This window comes from Parasteatoda tepidariorum, chromosome 2 (assembly GCF_043381705.1).
Source record: "Parasteatoda tepidariorum isolate YZ-2023 chromosome 2, CAS_Ptep_4.0, whole genome shotgun sequence".
Lineage (NCBI taxonomy): Eukaryota > Metazoa > Arthropoda > Arachnida > Araneae > Theridiidae > Parasteatoda > Parasteatoda tepidariorum.
Genome location: NC_092205.1, coordinates 86,017,228 through 86,038,394, shown reverse-complemented (window position 1 = coordinate 86,038,394; position 21,167 = coordinate 86,017,228). Strand labels below are relative to the sequence as shown.

The window sequence follows — 21,167 nt, the reverse complement described above, 5'->3', positions numbered from 1 at the left end:
GTGTAAAATGATTAGAAGAGATTCAGATTTATAACTTTTTTTTCTTTTTTGTAATTTGTACCCATTACTTCTTAAGATCGAAAATTATGTTATTAAAATTATATATATATTAAGAGTTCGGAAAATGTTAATGCAATTTTTTTTTAAAAATTAATAACTTTTTCATAATTTAATCTATGAATTATCATTATAATTATCATTACGATACATATTTTTTAATTTTTTTCCCACTGGCATTAAATTATATTATTTCTTAAAACTAACAGAAATATTAATCAGAAATTAGCTTATTAATTAATAATTTTAGATAAATGATGATCTAATTTCTGACCTTTCGAAGTTTGGAACTGAAACGCAGTACTTCAGATTTTTTTTGGGGCATTGGTTTCTAATGTTTTACGGATCACTGCTTATTCTGCACGGCAAAAAGTTTTCAACGCCTCAAAAAAAATGTCTTTCTTTTAAAGTTATTGAATATAATTGATTTTAAACATTTCTAAATGCAATGAATTTATCATTTAAGTGAATCTAAAGTTAGTTTAATGGAAAAAGTAATTTTCAACTGTTATTTATTATTTTATATTAGTTATTTTTAATATTAGTCAAAAAATATTTTATAAAAAGAGGTAGGTAAATTTTAGAAAGCATCATTTTCAACTATAATAATTTGTACTTTTTATTAAAAATTACAAGAAATAACAATAAATACGTTTACTGTAAAGGTTTATTCCGCCGGTGTTCGTAAATTTAGCTATTTTGTCTATTTATTTTCATATTATTATTACGAAATAAATAGAAATTTTTAAAAATATCTAACACACACACACATACATATATAAAATAATAGTTACATAAAGTATTCCCACATTTACAATTTCAGTCGCTTTTTCTTCTTGTTGCAAAAAAGAAATATAAAAATAAAATTAACAAAATATCTGGATACATTTTTCAAATTTTAAAATTGCAATTCTCTTCTTGAATTCTAACTATTACCGATAAAAATACAAATGGTTAAAATTTGCGATTAAGCACATTTTAAAACGTATAATTGATATCTAAGTTTTTTAAAAATAAACTTAAACTAAAATTAATATTATAACCAATTTAAAATGTGAAATTTTCAGAAATATAATGCTTTCACATTAGCGAATAAAAACAAAATAGTGAATAACTGAGAAGTGACAATTATTAATATTTATTGTAGCTGCTAAGCTGCTGATAAACTGTTGTAGCTGCTGATTAACAAATCTAGAAAACTTAACATACCTTATACATATTTAGTCAAATGAAAGTGGCTAACAACATATATTTAATTTAACTCAGTTTTCTTGATCTTAATTCATTTTTTTAACGCAGAAAATAGGCTTACGTTCTTAATACTTAATAAGTTCTTCACTTTTTTTACACAAAACAAAAAATGTCAATGTTAATTTTCGCATTTTAACTGTTGTCAATAACTTATAAGTTGCAAGAAGGTAACGGTATTGAAAAATGAGCTTTCGATATCTTTTTTTAATTATTTCGCTGAATATGTGTTCTATATTTCAGAATAATTTTGAATGTAAATAGATTTGGCTCCGAGAGGATTTATAATTGTTTTATAAGATACCATTTGCTTCCATACGTAGAACAATAAACCACCAGTTATATATCAATTAACAATATACCACCAGTTTAAATATTCTATCTAATATTTACAATGGACAAAATGAAAATCAAAACGCCTGAATTTACCTGGTACCTAATCCATAAACATAATTTGTTTTTCTAATTTATAGCATTAATAGGAAAAGCAGAAAACTTCCTCCATAAGTAGTAGTAAACAGGACTAAAAAATTTTCTGCAAGCAGCAATTCAATTGTAGCAGATCATGTGATCTGATTCAATCTGATGTTAAAACTTTTTCTGTAAAATTAACAATTATGCATTCACTGCACATTTATATATACATGAATAGAGTTAACATTTTATGTTACGTGAATACAATTAACATTTATTGACACATTGAATATTTATTCATACATAAATACAATTAACATTCTTACGTAAATACAATTAATATTTATTCATACATAAATACAATTGACATTTGTACACACATAAATACAAATAACATTTATTCATATGTTGAATATTACATTCATTCATATGTTGAAAGCTATAGCTTTTCATATATTAGGCCAATACGAAATTATACACTGTTTTTTGTAATTACCGCCATCAATAAATATATTTAAAATATTAGCCAAAAAGCCATATTTAAGTGAGAGAAAAAAAACAGATATGCTACCATAATCTGGGAAAACGTCTTGAAGTAATATACACATTTTTTTTATTTTATTGATCTACAGAATTTTACTTCCATTTGAATTGATTGAGAAATTAAATGTCAACCTTAAGTAAACAATAATTAAAATTAGAAATTTTAACATTAATTAGAACTTAAAAGATAGAACAGAAAATAATAAAACATTATTAAGTATTAACTGTTAGCCTCATCAATAAATAATCTCTTAATTAATCGCAATAATAATAATCAATAATTAATAGCTTTGACAAAAAGCACTTAAGATGTTTTTATCGTAACAAAAAATTAAACAGCAATTGAATAAAACAAAATTGTAGATAAAGCTTCAATGATAATGAATCAAAATGATAACATTTCATTTTTATCCCAATAAAATTGGATACTAAATTTGTGTTAAAACAATCAAACATTTTGAGTTCTCTCAATATAATAAATGATGTAACTATCAGTTTATAATCGGTATCGAAAATTAACTTTAGTAATTGCAAAAATTGATGAGATAAGCGAGCAGAGAACCCTAGGATTTAAATAAAAACTGTATCATATCCTAAACTTTTGTTTCTTGAAAATCTTGCTCCGGAGGATACTCTGGAGAATGGACGGCTATACGCAAAAGGCACTTCTCGGAGGCTAAGAGAGTGTCTTTTGCTAAGCGTTCCTTTGGCTAAGGGCATGCATTCAGGACAAGCACTTTCATACATTTCATAATCAGTTATTTCCAAAGCACGACACACATGATTTTTTGAACACTTAAAAAAGTTACCATCTGAATATCCATTTAAGGCATAAACAGGAAGCTCTTTGAAATCCAATTCAGATTCCAAAGCAGAATGTAACCTCTTTTCATCATGTTTTATATCATCTAAAATACTACGTATCGCTTTCAAATCTCGAAAAGGAGAATAAGTCATAACGCAGTCTAAGAGAAGATTCCAACTCTTTTTCCTTTCGCCTTTAGAAAATATTCGGAGAAATCGCAGCAGTTCACCTGCAAGTTTCAACCTTCGAAGTTCCCATGTTAATTCAAACAGCTGTTGTTCTGATGCAGTTAAGAAGTCATCGCGAAAAATAGGCTCCATCCAAAAGCAAGTTGTTTTAATGTAAGTTTTCAACTTATTTAAGTCACAGTTGTTTGAAATACTCATATCAGTGTTTCTTCTACGTGCGAGCTCTGACACATTTACGAATACCTTCATTAAAGTATAAAAATTAAACATAGTTTGTAATTCAGAAATGGTTCTGGGTTTCTTCGACGAAACCACTTTATTTATGTCACGATCAATTTTTGTCAAGTGTGGATCAGAAATAGGATTGGTGGATCGCAATAATGATTGTATTTTTCTTCGATGTAATGAAGGATCTTCCTTAAACACCAATGTTTTGGCATTTTCAATGTCAGCTAATCTTGATTTTATCAAATTTCCAAATCGATAATTTCTTTTAATGGCAAATTTGCATCGTGGGCATAAAATTGCTTGCAATGCGCATAGTTCGCTTGCTTCTTTATTTATCCATTTTGAAAACTCGTCCACTTCAAACAAATGACCACAGTCTTCTAGGGTTATGTATTTTTTGCCATCAGCAATAAAACATTCTTCTCCGATCTTGCAAGCGTTGCAAACTGTAGGACAAGTTTCCCCACAAAACCCTAAACAAGGATGTTGGCAGCTTAATAGCTTTAAACAAGGCTCATTGCAGGGGCCACGATCACACAGGTCACTGCACAATCTCGAGCATTTTTTGTGAGGGCAAACCCATGCACATGGTTCAGTACATGGATCACAAGGTTCTCTGCACATTTTTAAGCACTTTCTATGAGAGCACACGTTCTCACAAGGTTTTTTACACGGTGGACATGCCTTAGAACATATAGATTCACAATTATGACCACAAATTAAAATTCGTTTACACTTTTGGTTACATGCAATATGAAATCTTCCTTGATGGCAAGTGCTACAAGTACCTGTACAAGCATGTCCACATTTTAATTCGGCATTACAAGGTGCAGAACAACGGTCTGTAAGATAATTGCCATCATTTGAAAGAAAACACACGACTTCCATACGATGCCCACAAAAAGGGGATACTATTAAAATAGTTTTTTTACATCTCGATACACAACTCTCACCGCATTTTTTCTGACATTTACTATGCCCGCATGGTAAAAGCTTTTCACAAGGCTCGTTGCATGTTATTTCCTCAACTGTAACAGAACATTCTTCACGAGTCTTGTGACCACATAGTAAAATTTTTTCGCATTCAACGTCGCAGGGAATATCTTCAATTTTGAGATGACATTCTATTTCTCTCTCGTGATCACATAATTTACTCCTTTTAAGAACTAGAACTGAGCAGAGCGCGCACCTTTCAAAACAAAGTGATTTGCATTCATGGCCACATGGTAGAACTTTCTGGCAATCACTGCGACAAGGAATGTGTGACGTAAAGTTTTTGCAGCTTCTGCATAATCCACTACAGATATGGCCACAAGGTAGTGATGCCTCACAAGGAGTCTGGCAGTTCGTTCTCAGAAAATCTTCATCATATTTCTGAAAGCATTGAATTTCCATTTCGTGTCCACAGAATGACGAAGTAATTGTAATACTTTCAGGGCATTCTTTTGTACAATCTTCAGCACATTGGTTTAAACATTTATGATCGCATTCCAATAATCTTTCACAAGGTTCTTCGCACACGATATCTTCAATTTTGATACAACATTGTACGACAATTTCATGTTCACAAAGAAGCCTTTTATTCAGTAAAACAGGGCAAAGACATTCCTCGAAACACTTTCTTTGGCAAGCATGCCCATTTTCACATATTCTAGTGCAAGGTTTTTCGCAGCAGATATTTTCGTGCTCTCTATCGTAAGGGTGGCACATTAATGGACAAGTGTGGCCACATGGCAAACGATATTCACATTTAATTTTACAGCCTCCATCTGGAACTAAATCAAAATCTTCACAGCTTTTAACATAATTACTAATTTCAGGGTGGTTTTGACATCTCAGCTGAACTGCTGATCCAAATAAATCACGATCCTTCAAATATGAGATGACGTTTCTCCAAAGTTTACTGTTTTGTGCTAATAAATTAAAGTTTCCAATGCAATACAGCCCTTTTCTTGCTCGAGATAATGCAACACAAACACGATTTGAAATTTTTAGAAATCCAATTTCTCCTTCATCATTACTACGCACCAAAGAAAGTAAAATTATTTCATTTTCTTCTCCTTGATAATTATCGACTACCGTTATCCGTACGTCTTTCAGTTTACCTCGCGACAATCGTTTCAGTTCCAATAACTGCCCGGAGTACGTAGTCAGTATAGTGATTTGAGAAGGTTCGTAATTCTGCTTAATTAAATACTCACATAGAGAAATCAAATATTTCGCTTCATGCTGATTGGATTTACTTTGATTATCGCCATCTTGAAGTTCATCAAAACTATGCGAAACAAAAAAAACATTTTTATTCACTCCTCTCACATCCTCATACAAACTAACGGATGCATGATTTTCTAAAGTTTTGTAGAAGTGTGGAACTAATAATCCTGCTATTTCAGGTCTCATTCTGTGCTGAATGAGCAATTGGACAAATTCCAAACCATTCTTGACCAGTCTTTCAAAAAGAGAAACATTCAAATCGTATTTCACGGATAACATATGAATATTAGGATTGGGCCTCAACTGCAAATGATCTCCAATTAAAATGACGTGTTTTGTCTCAGGACTCAAAGAGGTTACCACGTGACATTCTAGTACTTCTGCAGCTTCTTCTACGACAACTATTGATGGTTTCAAGGACTCAATAATGTATCGGTACTTAGCAGCACCAGTTGTGGTCATACCAATAACGTCAGCCTTACTAGCAACGTAAACATCTTTCAAAGAGCGTAACTCGCAAAGTTCGACGTGTTTTTCGCGGAGATTTTGAAGAAGATTGTACTTTTTCCGCTTTTTAAGCTCAATAAACATTTGCACCCAATATTTGTAGAGTTTCCACCTGTCTTCTATGGTTAATTTCCAGACATTAGTGACATTTTTAAACTCATAGTTTGACATTACAGCTGAATTACACAATTTTTCCCTGAATAACTTACTCACTGCACTTTGGCCTCCTTGAACCTGCCAGCCATCAAGAAAATCAATGGAATCACAGTTGTCTAGTGTAATGTCCAATGCAACATCGTATGAAGCTCCTGCAATATCATCCGAGTCAAAATCTCGCTGCGCTTCCAGGTATTCGACGTCTGCAAAATCATTTATATTATTCTGATCGGCAACGTAAGCAGTTTCTTTGCAATTGTCTCTTAAGAGCCTAAACGTAGAATGAAGATTTTGAATAATTTCAATACGATCTTTAATATTATTTCCGTCTTTCACTTTTAACTCTAACCAATAGTACATGAAGACTTGATCTGTCGGATAATATCTACGCACTTGACCTCTTGGAGAATATCTACGCAATGATTTGAAGTGCATACTGTTAATGTACCCCTTTAAATCATATTCATTTAGTACTGAAGACAAAGCATAATCTATTGATTGCTTTAGCTCACTCATTTGTTCCGATAACTCCCGTCGTTCATTATAGTTAGAGATATATCGTAATTCTTCTTTCATTTCTAAATATTTACCTTTTGTTTTCATAACCAAGCATTGTACCCAGTATTTATAAAGTCTCCATCTGAACTGAATGTTAATTTCCCATACATTTCGAATATTTCTCACTTCTGAAGAATTCAAGGAAAACGTATAATTTAAAACACATGATATGTGTTTTGAGATTTCACCAGCAAAACATACAGAATCCTTCAATTTCTGATATCTGTTTTGCTCATTTCTTTGCCCCACATTCACAATCCTTTTTCCACTTGCATCTACTAAAAGATCGCTTTTTGAAAGAGACTTTACACTGATGCGAAAGACGAAATCGTCAATTTCACCGACACAGATCCCTAGCCAATTATAGATGGAGTTATATGCTGCTTCATACCTTTCTTCTCTAAACGAAAGGAAATGTGCTGTGGGTATGCAGCTTTCTAGCTCTGACGCATTTAAAACTCTATTTTGCGATGCTTTAATGAGTTTATTTGTGGTCTCTATTTCCTCTCTAATATTATTTAACATGGCTAATTTCATACTTATGTTATGAAATATGTGCGTTGGAACATTTTTTTCATCCTCTAATTTTCTTCGCAAATTACTGAGTTTAAATTTTTCTAGATTTTCATTTTTTCCTCTATCTCCAATGCGAACAATATTTTCGGTAAAAACTGTTAAACCTTCTAAAAACTGATCAAGAGCATGATTTGAAAAACATACTATCAATATAGGAGAATGAAGGTTGTCAGATTTCCAAATTTTCTTATTGTAGAGCAATAATTGTACGATTCTCAATCCAATATAAGTTTTCCCAGTACCTGGTGGACCTTGAATGATTGCAAATTCCTTTGTAACGGCTGTTTTCAAAGCATCGTACTGAGAGGGATCGAGATCCATTTCACTCGCAGTTGGCCAACTATTATAATTGAGTACAGATGTGGTTTTCGCTCTGTTATCGATATCTGAAGGATAAGTATACTCAATATAATGATTCGATTTTTTCACATATTTTTTATCTAGAGGTATCAACAATGGTCGCATATCATAAGTAGTGTCATCTTTCAAGTAACAAGGATGATGCACACAAGTCTCAACATCAACAATATACCGTTTCATTGGCATCTTTTCATCATCTAACTCCGACAATGCTTTCAGATTATGACGGTAAGCTTCGAAAAATGCTGTAGTTTCAAGAACTACAAACTTTCGATCAGGATTTATATCTAAAACTTCTTCCGACAGGTTTTCGAATTTTACCATTAACTTTCCCTGTTTCAATTCTTCTGTCTTCCGCTCAGCCACGATGGCAAAAAGCATGGTTTTAAAGTCATCGTCTGATATACAAAGCAACGATCCAAACAAAAATCGTTTGCTAGATTCCCATTTGACATGAGAAAAATCTTTAACTTGGAAAACAGCAATGTAGACAAGACCAATTGAAACCATTTGTTGTGATGTCAAATAAACATTCTCATAAACACGCACGTTGTTGCATTTTTTTACTGATTTGCCAGCTTTTTTCAACTCTTTATATTCTGCAACACCATCCCGAAGTGATTTGACATAATCTTCGCGCAACAATCGAAATTGCACATCTAAATAATGTTCAGTGTCTTGATACTGTCCACTAACAACATTAGGACGAATGAATGCAGAAGTACAACGAAAATCTTCCGCACACGGCAGAATAGGAATAGAACGGAAATTTTCCGGAGGTTCTTCCAGCTGCAATTGTTCTTTGAAGGAAATTTTTTTGGCTTCAAATGGAGTGAAATTTTTCAAAAATGCATTATTTCTAACATCGATTTCTTGCAACTTTTGAAATATTTCGGAATCCTTACTTTCTCTTAGGTACAGTTCGCATGTTTTCTTTAATAACGGAAATAGGACTGTCAATGAATCTGAAGCAGAGGATGGTAAACAGGTTTGAAATTTGGTCAGGAAATTCACAAGGCTGACCAGCGAATCACAGTGAATATTTTGAGGACGACTTCTCTGAAACGATGCGAGGTACTTGGTAACTACATGAAAGAAATTCCCAGAACTCGTCACATTATTTATGACTATGTTAACATGCTTGGGTAACCGAGGAGCTACAGCTTTTTCCAAAGTAATCAGCATCAAGGCTAGAACATCGCGATCAACATTTTCATTTAAGAGAGATAGAAACCTATTTTCATCTTTATGAACAGTTAACAAGATTTCATCACAGCTTTTGTCGACAAGGTTTTTAATATAACTTAATTCTTTTGACTCATTTCTTGAAGTTTGGTAATTTCCATTTGGTAATGGTGGAGGTTCATTCAGAGGTTTTGACCTATGCGCAGTAATACGACCTGACAGAGGCATACTGATAAACTTAGGCAGAAGTGTATTGACGGGTCTTGACGAAGGCTTACTGATAGACTTCGGCAGAAGAGTATTGATAGGAAAAGATGAAGGCTTGATCAATCGATTTGATACAGGCTTAGACTTAGATCTCTGAACTGTTTCAGGATTTTTTCTTGCTGAAAAATATCGTTTTTCAGCTACTAAATTTCCTTTTGTGATGATATTGCTAGAAGATTCAGTTGCTGTTTCATACACATCTTCCATATTACACAACTCTTAAAAATCCCTAAAAGAATTAGATATAATAGATATAATAAGATTTTAGATATAATAATATAATAATTTATCTTACAAATGGTAAAAACATAGAGCATTTTTTCATGACATTAAAAAAAATGTATGCACAACGTTTTTCATTTAGAGGATTTGTACAGTACTCATTGAGTATTAGCATATCAAATTATTAAAAATCATTCCACTATATTTGCGATTAAATTGATAACAAACAGCAATTTTTCAATTTGCACATTAGTTAAGCCTACAGCATTGGTTCTGAACTTGTGAGCATAGGACAGAGACGCTAATTTCAATGTCGGAACTTCGAACCCAGGACGGTAACAATTCCTATGTATAGTTGTTAATTGTGCAGTAGTAGATACGTACGGCCTAGATACAGTAGTAGTACGGCCTAGATTAAGATTACGGAAGACAATACGTTTTAATTTTCCTAATCTGGGCAAGAGGAACTTAGTACACTCAAATTCGATCGAAAAATGATGAATTATGAAAAAAAATTATTTAGTATTGAAAGTATAAAGTATTGAAAATTATTAAGTATTGAAGTTTTCATATGAGGTCTAGCGATGGATAGGAAAGTTTACACTTCCCGAAGGAGCGTTTCTCATCGTTTCCCTCTAAAACAATAAGTTTTAATTAATTTATAAATATATAAATAAACCCTTGATGCTCGTTAATTTTTTTGTCAAGCAATTAAAAACTGGAAAATCACTTATTTGAAAATAAAAGTTGATCGTTTATTCCCTGAGGAAGATAACAATACAAACAACTTTTCTTTTCAAATAAGTTGTTTTCCAGAATTTAATTGCTTGAAAATCAAATTAAAAAAAAGCATGAAAATTTTTTTATGAATTACTTTTTCATTTTTCAAGCAATTGAATATTAGAATATAACTTATCTAAATCCTAGTGATAAAAAAAAAATTATTTCATATTCCTTAAGTAAGACCCCTTTCCCTTAAAATCATAAACTTTAAATAGCTTGAAGATTATATTTTCACGCCTTTTTATTTTTAAAATATAGATGTTGGTCATTAAATTCTAATCTACAAAACACCATAAGTTTTAGATACCTCCCAAATGAATTTGTTTTTTAATTTATTGGTAATTAAATGTTGGAATTGAATTTATATGGGTGTTAGTCATTAAAAAAATATTGTTTCTTATCAGGAGAATGACCTTTCATTTCCCTTCCCTCCTTAAAATTATAAATTTTTTGTTGCTTCCAAATAGAATTTTTATGCAGATTTTAATTTAAATTTTAAGCTATTAAGCATAATAAATATGGATTCTGGAATTGGAAAAAAAAATAGTCCCCTTTCTCTAAGCATGATATTCCTCCTCCCTCTTAGTGTTTCAAATTTTGAGTACTTTCTGAATAAAATGCTAGTATTTTTTTTTTTCAATTTTACAATTTAGGGGATATTAGTATACAATTTTGTAACAATTTCTTTCACATAACTACGCTTTAATTAAGTACTAAAATATCACAAATGTTGGATAAATATAGTAAAGGAAAAGTTCCTACTCACTGAGGGTGTTGTTTGTATTTGAGAAATTTTCCTGTTTTAACCATTTTGCATACATCTTTTAAAATTCGATGTAATTAAATTTTAAAATGAAGCTTGTGTAAGGTGTGAAATCTAAAAAGAAAATAGTTTACCACTTCTAAAAAAATCACTTCCTTCCCTCAAAAAAAAAAATATTCATTTTAAGATTTGTTCAATTATTATAAAAGCTAATATCGAAACAATTATAGCCTAAGATAATGCAGGGGTCTGTCCAGACATTTTGTGAAAGGTCCGTTTTTGGTAAAATTGTGAAAAAATTACTCGTAATTTGTGAATATAAAATAAACGTTAAGTCACATTATGTAAAATGAAATCTCNGTAAAGACATACAAGATTATGCTCAACACTGTAAAGTTATAATTAAAAAAATTAAATTTTAAAAAATAAACAGCAAATGCAACTACTAAATTAGCGATTCAACATACAAATATTTGGTATTTAGCCTATACTGCTGAACGCAGAATTTACTGCTGAATGTCGAAGACAAAATTTAGTTCGTTTATATCGCCTTTATTCCCTCACTCCTACCAGGGAAGGGTTTATTCGATTAACAAAACAATAATGAAGATAAACAAATTTGTGAAGGGTCCGATTAAAAGATAAATTATTTTGTGAAGGGTCCGTTTTTAAGTTAAAATATTTTGTGAAGGGTCCGTCTTAAAGATAAAATGTCTTGTGAAGGGTCCGTTTTTATGAAAAGATATTTTGTGAAGGGTCCGTTAACGGACCCAAATTTCTTCTAAACAGACCCCTGTAATGTTATTAGTTTTATTATTAGAAATACAATTGATGCTTTTCATTGCTTCACAACGGGCAACAACAGGCTGATTTCATGTTACTAAGAGCTCTTGCCCCATGAGAAAAAAGACATACTTCTGACGAAAAGCAGAAAGGGAAACTCAAAAATAAGATTTTACAGTTCCAAAAATTTACACAATTCAACCATTTTAAATGACTCTGTAAATTTAATATCGCTTTTTCATGAATTGAGCTGTTGCCCTACCACTTCATCAATGCTTTAAAAAGGAAAAGTACGAATGGTTCCGCTATCTGACCTGAGAAGCCATTCAATTAGCGATTGCAACACTCGAATAACTCATTTGGGGAGAAGAAAAGTTCCATGTCTTGACCCTCTCCTCCTCTTTTCAGTTATATAGGAATGTACTACGATATTTTCCTCTTTCTTAATATTTTTCGTATTTAATTGTAAAAAATATTTTTTTAATTTCCACGATACTTTATTTTTGAGCTATGTTCAATGCAGAGTTGAGTTCCACATAGTTACCGAACTTTAAAAAGTTTTTAATCTACTTGAAAATCAAGACAGAAACTAACGTACATCCTTCTCCTATGACTCTCCACACGCTAATGGTGAAAGCATGCGAAGTGTTGCCATAGGTATTGTTGAGATGGAATATTCGGTGTGGTAGGAAGTAGTATTGTATACTTGACCACTTGAAGATAATGATGAAAATAACAGTTGAACCGGATCATAATTAATAATACTTTTATTTAGTAGTATTTATAGAGCTCGAGATACAAAAATTATATATTATCCATGATAATGTTCAAAGTTAAATAAATTTTACATAGTAATATTAATAAGGACAGGCCATGGGAGACAAATCCTCCATGACCTGCCTAATCAAAAGCCAAATTAAAAAGTACATGTAATTGTTCCCAACGGACACAGGCAGGGCCGGATTATCCATTAGGCCAGACTAGGCCATGGCCTGGGGCCCCCAATGATGAGGGAGTCCCTTAAAATGGATTTTTAAGAATAAATTTAAAAATATTAAGAAAAACAATGATTTTTCAAAATGTTAGGATTATTTTTTAGTTCTAATTTAATAAAATAAAGTAAAATTTAATTTATTATTATTTATTTTAATTTTAAATATGCTTTCTTAAATGAAAAGATAGATAAATACTTTTATTTGTGAATAAATAAAAAATATACGAGAAAAAAATTTAATCTAAGGGCCCAAAAAATTTTAATGGCCTAGGGCCCCGCGTACGCTTAATCCGGTCCTGGACACAGGAGAAGTATGGGTAGGAGATCCAAAATTGGCGTATTATCAAAATATAACATAGCCAAAGCAAAGCCAACCTAGCATAATAAATATTGGGTTCAAAAGTACCTATTGGGTTCAAAAGTACCTTCGCAAAACAAATTTATGGGAGTTATTACAACCATGCAACTGAAACATTTTTGCGGATTAGAAATTTAGAATCAAAAAGTTATAAATAGATTTTTTTTCTTGATTAGGCGCGACAGTGAATTAATGAGTCTGAATTAGTATTGAAATAAAAAGTATCCGTTACAATGATCGATAAGAAAAGAATAAAATATTTTATGTTCGCTTTAAAAGATTAAGTCTTTGATTTATTTTAAATATAATTCGATTAATAAATATAAGCTTAAGTTTAAAAAGATATTTTAAAAGGTAGGAAATCAATATGTAATGCCAATTGTGGCATCACAGGTATAGATAGAGTTCTGCTGTACGCCACCTGCAACCCATTTCGATCACCAATTCAAAAAGCTTTTGAAAGCTTCATACTTTCAATGAACAAGAAATTTTGAATATCAGCATGTACAGTTTGGAAGAAATAAAATTTTCAATGTTTTCAAGAGCTGGTAGGTCATCAAGCAAAACCATTATTTTTTTTTTTCATGTTTACTGATGCGGCATATTTATATTCGCGTCTCTTTTATCTGTAAGCACAAGCGTGGTTGGGAAACAACTTGAATCCAAAGTATTGGGGATGGAATGTATAAAATCGAACATTAATGTAGTTTATACGACATGAGAAGAATCTGAGCTAGAAAAATTATTATTAGCTGCAGTAACGACTGTGGGGGGGGGGAATAAATGTATTCGAGCAAATATGTTGTGAAACATGTAAAAACTGCGATGGACAAACCTACCATGATAAAAAGAAATTTAAAAAGGCAAAAGAATAGGAAAATATTATTTCTTTTTACTCTTATATATATTTTTATAATTTGAAATTCTATTTTTTTCGATTTATACTACAGTACAAAACCTGTTATCCGGAAATCAGAAAACCGGAAAACCAAAAAACCGGAACGAAATTCGATAAATTTTCCCGCCATTTTTTAAAAAAAAAAAAAAATTCCTCATAAGATTTCAGGATTTTCCGTTCTTTTTTGAAAGATGTTTACCTTACCATCATTTTGGAAATAATCATTAGTGTATTACTTCATCGTTTTTTCTTCTTTTTAAGATTATTTCCATTTTTTTTTTTTTTTAAGTTAGGTTTAACAATAAAAAAAACGGCTTTTTGTAGCGATTTAGAAAACCGGAAATATCAGTTATCCGGAATAGCGATGGTCCCGATCGTTCCGGACAATCGGTTCCCTAATATTTGTTTTTTTAATCACTTACTAGTTAATAGTTGACTTGGTAATAGATAATTTATTTTACCCGTTCTTCGTACGATCACTTTTCATTTTAATTCCTTATTCTTTTTTACTTTCCGGGTGGATTTGCATTATTAGGTTAAGCAAAACACGTCTTTAATAGTTCATCTACCAAAATAAAGATTAACTGTATTCAGAATCATTATGCTGTTGCCCGAAACCAACTCATGATAGTCAAAATTTACCACAATCACGCGACTTCCTCTGATTATTATTGATTAAAAGGAACCATAAAAAACGTCTTTCACAGTATTTATATTAAAACTTTTCAGCTTTGATGCAGCTTTAATGGGTATCAAATCCACTAATATAATTCATTTAACCTATATTTGTATATTTGGTACCTATTAAATCTGCACCAAATACAATAATACCAGTAGCGCCTATCACCAAAATTAATTAAGTATTATTGGCGTCAAAATTAATTAAGTATTGTGGCGAATTTTTCAAATTTCTCCAAAACGATTTAATACCACTTCTCTATTAAATTTGCGTCATAATACATAGCATATTTTTTTCATCAATTAGCTCAGGGGATAAAGCGTCCGCCTACCAATAATGTGACCCGGGTTTGAATCCCAGCGATGGCTAGAGGATACGAATTCCGCGCCCGGCTCGCACTAACCACAGTCGCACTGACGAAAAATATCCTCAGTGGTTGACGACGAATCATAGGTTAGAGACTCCTTGTCATCAGGCTAACCCTCGGAGGCTTTCGTGATTTTCCTCTCGGTGTAGTGCAAATGCGGGTTAGTCCCATCAAAAAGTCCTCCCTGAAAGCAAACTTTTCCTAATACTTAATCCAGGAGTTCACTTGTCTTCTGGATTAGGCTCAAAATTACAAGGCTATGGAGTTGAACATTAGTAGTTGTAAACCCAAAAACTTGGTCAGCTGTTCAACGACGGTTATAAAATAAAATTAGCACTTAGTACTAAAATTAATTAAGTATTATTGCCGCCAATAATAATATGGTGAATTTTTACATTTCTCTCAAGCGAATTATTGTTACTTCATTATTAATTTCGCTTTATAATATTTAGCCTATATAGCTTTTTTTATTTCAGTTTGTATTTATTACAATCGTGAATTAAGTATCATTGGCATCAATAGTTAATTAAGTATAATTGGCGTCTAGTTTGAAGATTTTTAACATTTTTTTAACGAACTAGTACTATTGCTTTTAACATTAATATTACTTTTAACAAAGCCTATTTTTAATTTCAATGAGTAATTATTACCAAAATTAGTTTACATTCAATAGTGTCAATAATAATATAGCAATATTTTACGTTTCTCTTAATCCAATTAGTATCATTTCTCCATAAATCTTCTTTTTTTGTACATAACTTTTTTTTCATTTCTATTTGTACGTATTACCCAAATTAATTGAGCCTCATTGGAGTAAATAAAAGTATGGTAATTTTTACGGTTCCCCTAAACTAATTAGTACCTTCAAATAAATACCTTAAAATAACATAGCCAAAAACAAAGCCAGTAATCAAGATTAAATTTGAAAATAATTTGGCGAAAAGGTAATCACCAAAAAGACTGTGTGAATTAGTATAACCCTGTAACTGAAACATTTTTGTGGTAAGAGAAATAAAAAATATAGAATTACAAATAGATTTTGTTTTCGATTTAGTCGCGACAGTGAATTAATGAGTTTTACATTTGTATTGAAATAAAAAGTTAGCCGTTACATAAGAAAAGAATAAAAGATTTGTATTAGTTTTTTGTAAAATGTAATAAAAATTAAATAATTGGTTTAATTTTATTAACATTAGATTAAGAATGATTAAAAAAATAAACATAAGAAATTAAAGAAATTTTAAAAGCTAGGAAATATATGTGTAATGGCATCACAGGGAAGAACCTAGAATAATTAGTACTACGAGCGGTAACGAAAATGTTATAGCTGTAAGGAAACTAATTATTCTCTACTACTACAGGGTCTTAAATTAAGTTTTCTACATTTAATGTTTTAAAACTTAGAAATGGTTTCATCAAATGGTCACACATGGTTTCATATATCTATTAAATACGATAATAGTGCAGTACCGGTGCATTCATTTAAGTCACACTAGAGCTGCGCAATGGGCTATTGGCGACGGTCTGGAAAATATCCCTGAGGATGATACAGTGACACCACACATACGTCACATCCCGTTTTACAGAGAGGACATATTCACACACCAACCGTCCATCCGCAGATCGTAGTTTTGACCTGAACCACAGCACAATCAATCTCCAATATAGTACTCCCAAAGGTATTGACTTTACATGATCATGAAAAAATAACTAGTTTCTGACAAAGAACTCTTTTCTTGATTACATCAGCCATCATAAAAGGATCAAGAGATTTTTCGGTTCGATATCAGGGGGTGGAAAATGAAGCCTGAAATTAAGAATATCTTGCAAAATGCAGCAGAGTTGCACATGAGAGTGCAAGCATCTCACCGAACCGCGTAGACACCGAGTAGACGCACGTGTGGAATCGCAAGTATTTCATCAAACATAAAGATTTGTGCTACCATGCGCTATGGACAGACGGTAAGCCGAAATAGATTGTGGTTGAATGAATTGTGAAAACGTTGAATGGAACAGTGTGAAAAGCACACTTTTGCATAATACATGGTGAAAATCGACATGGTAAAGAAAAAAATCTCATTATGGAAAAGGGAAAATTAAGCACTTTTTAAAAACATCCAATAAAAAGAGCACCTTTAAAGGCTTTTAAAAAACGAAAATCAAAAATAAGCACCTTTTACAAAATGATACGAACCCTNTGTACTATGAATAAAACATCTAAATACACATTCATGCTCATATATATTCTCAATATTATTCTCCGAGTAAACACGAATTTCGCTATAGTAAGAAAATACTTTTAAATTTTAATTCTTTCTGCAATATAGTATTTACCAAATATGGTTATTGTTAATTTTTCTCCCTATTTCTGCAAACTATTAGTCAGTGTTTGCAAGGAAGAATTCTAAAATAGTAAAACAAATTTGATTAAAGTGGGTAAAAAGAAAATCTCAGGTTAAGCTTTCGGTATCGCCGAAAACGAATCAACACTTAATCGATTAAAATAGACATGCCAATCATCATCGTTACAGTCTATATGCTAATACTAAAAATTTCAATTAATGCCATTTAATATAGTCCCATAATGTCAGCGAATATCATTATGCTAGATGTATTTGTTTCACTAAAACAAAAGAATTTTTAAAAAAAACTTATGCAAAATAAAAAGAAATTATAATCCAATTTTTTATTATTTATTAAATAATTAAATATACAGTAATGTTAAGATCAGTTCTTACCATTTTTATTCTTTGAGTAAATAGGAACTTTGCTATGAGGGAAAATTATTTTTTATGTATTTATAAAATTTAATTCCTCTTTCTTTAATGTAAAACTAAATAAATGCATTTGCTCGATTTCAATACTCTTATAACATATACATACGCAATTAAAATAAAGTAATAAAATATACTATATTAATTTCTCTTTCTTTCGTTTGACTTAATTTTTTTTAAAAGAATGAGTTAAAAGTTTTGCTGGGATCACAATTTTTTTAAAAGGCTACTGGAAATAATTCCCTGCATTAAATTCAAGCTAGAAAAAATAAATAATAAAAAAATCAATAACTTAAGCTTTTCAACATTTTCAAAATCTAAAACTATTCAATGTAAAAAATCTATTCAACATTTTTTCACCTAACATGAAAACAATTAGAATTCATATCTTAAAACTACGAAAAAATGTACGAACAAAATTATTTTGTATTTATAACACATTATTTTGGTAAGTTATATCATGCATAACTTTATTCCAACCCCTTTTTTAATAAACTAAAAAATCTTTAAATTCAGAACCATCAACTAACTACTGACAATGTTTCAATGAGTACCACATAAATTATTATATGTTTTTATTATTAGAAAACATTATAAAAATACGTGATTTTAAGCTACTTTTTTATTAAGCTCCATTAGGGCACAATTTATTATAATTATCTCACTTAGTTATTTACCATCGAAAATTAATGGATTTAATTACGAAAATTCAAACAAAAGCAAAAATGCAATTGTAAAGGAATGGCAAATAGATATGAATGACGTTAGTTCGTAAATAATCACGTGACTCCCGTTTCAGATGAAAACGAAAGTAAGCGTTTTTTGCTTAATAATAACTTAATAATTAGCACTCTTAAAAAAGTAATTAAATATTTTCTAGTGGTTTTGAAGGATTCTAAATGGGTTAAGATTTTTAAAAAATGACTTAAATTGTCCATTGTTTGTAAAAAAATTTAGTTAAATTAGTTTTTAAAAAAATCAAAAACATAAATTGAAGCAAACAATCAAAAACTAATGAATGACATAAAGAAAATATACATATAACTTACCTAAAATAATCTTGACTGTCTTTATACAACTGTGCAAGAATACTAAAAAATAGCTAGAAGGTAGATTTGAATTAAATAAAGCTAACTGAATAAAGATTTGTAACTCAAAGAACGAACGACTGAAAAAAAGGAAAGAAGAGAAAGCGGTACTTCCCCTTTCAAAGAAAAATTAAACCGAAACATATCCCACAATTCTCTAAATAATATCCTGCGTCATAACGTTTCTCTTAAATTATCATCTCTAATCATTCATTCGTATTACGTTCTGATACCAGCAAAATAATCTGTAGTTAACCTTGCATGAAGTTTTAAAAAATAATAACTTTAATAAATACATACTCTTATTGATTTAAAATAGAACGCTTTAATGTCTTTACATTTGAATCGTTTATATCGTTACATTATTTGTATTTTCATAGCCGAAAAATATTATGATTAATAAATATGCAAAAGACATAGTATTAAATTCTTAGCTCATGCTAAAATACTATTTTTAATGCGAAATCGATAAGTAAGTCGGTGTTTTTAAGTCAGGTTATTTTGAGTAAAAGAACCGTGACTAAACTTAGCGAGATCTTAGGCAAAATATTTTGTGAGCCTTTTAAATATTTTTAATTGGATATCTTAGAATCTCGCTACATTTTAGCAAAGTTAATTAAAGTCAATTTGGAAGTGAAAAAAAAATCAATTCACTCTGAAAAAGAAATCAATTTCAATTTTTAGAAAATTTAATTTTTTCTTTCATTAAAGAACAGCCTTTTATTGTCATTATTTTAATTTAATTTTAGATTGTTGTTTAATTTTTATTAATGACATATCAACCGCAGGGCCCTTAGAAATGAGGAACTTTGGTTTTAAAGCTCTATTTTAAATAACCAAATAAAAATGCATCTCACATAAATGTATCTTATTTTTTTAATTTTATCACTTTCTGTAGAACAACTGGTTTCAGATGCCTCGCCTAGTACCTAGTCTAGAACTTTAAATTATATTTACTTATTAATATATATTATATTAGATTTAATTTATTTTTATTAATGTACTATAATATTTATTATCTTCAAATTATATTTATTTAAATAATATATACATTCCCTGGCCATATTCGCACTATAAAATTCTGTGTAAAATTATAATTATCAGGTATACAGCTGTATTGCATTTATTCGGATGAAACTGGTTTGCATTTGCTTACTCTTCTGTATCAGTTGTAATGCAATGCGTTAAAAATAAATACAAAGAAGGAAGTATATAAATAATCCCCTGAATAAAAATACATGACATTTATGTTTAATTATAAAATATTGCTTATAAACTCGTACAAATCATATAATTATTAAAAAAACTACAGTGGGTCAAATAATGTGATCAAATTATTAAAATATACTAATATAATGATTGATATAATAAATATTCTATAGTTATGTAATTTATCTTCTAATTTATCCTACCGTCAAATTTATATTATACATCGACTCATTTAACTAATCGATACACTAACGTAAACAAGTGCAAACCTTTTTCAGTCGCAGGGGCCCCTATCAGGGGGGAAGGTGGGCTCACGATGCTCCCGCTTAAAGCTTGGGGAGGAATTTTTACACTAAATAAAACGAATAGTTTAGGGGAGAATTTAGACGAGAGAATTTTTTTTTTAAGTACATAAATAAAAGAAGCAAAGTAGCACTATTTCGAACAAGCTAACATGGAAGGGGAAAGTTAGCAAATTTTTTTTGAAGGGGGGGGGAATGAATGCGCCCAAGAGTTTGGAGGGGATGGGGGCCACTGTTCAGTCGCATAACAACAATAAAGCTGTATAGTATCACCTGATAATTAAGATTGTACATAGAATCTTAAAGTGCGTCTAACAAACTGACCAGGTGGTTTAAATTTGTAGTACTGTAGTTTACAAACAACTACAAAAACAAATTTAAACAACAGTCAACAAACTGTAGTTTAAATTTGTTTTTAAACTAGTTTAGTATAAAAACAAAAATTAAAATTTTTATAGTTATCAAAAATATTGTTTTTGATACCATTGACCCTATGCCCCTCTTTTCGAGAATTGAGGGGCCCTAGGCAAAATCCTTATTTGTACCACCTTTATGTCTGATTTTACAGTTGAAAATATAATTAGTTATACAGGTCATATGATCGAAATTATAAATAATTTTACATAAATGCTTTTAAGGCT

At 30.5% G+C, this 21,167-nt stretch overlaps 1 protein-coding gene across 2 annotated transcripts in view; it reads right to left on the bottom strand.

The window, feature by feature from the left end:
* Positions 1–1,992: 1,992 nt before the first annotated feature.
* The window catches only part of LOC107439683 (NFX1-type zinc finger-containing protein 1-like), a 34,697-nt gene continuing 15,522 nt past the window's right edge, over positions 1,993–21,167 (bottom strand). Inside the window, exons 1-2 of one of the 2 annotated variants that reach the window (XM_071177854.1) lie at positions 18,977–19,153; positions 1,993–9,535 (exon numbers count right to left, since the gene is read on the bottom strand). In XM_071177854.1, coding sequence (XP_071033955.1) covers positions 2,833–9,513 — 6,681 coding nt within the window. In that variant the 5' untranslated portion in view covers positions 9,514–9,535; positions 18,977–19,153 and the 3' untranslated portion in view covers positions 1,993–2,832. Of the gene's footprint in view, positions 9,536–18,976; positions 19,154–21,167 lie in introns of those variants that run through there. The other variant, XM_043048533.2, reaches the window with a different exon arrangement.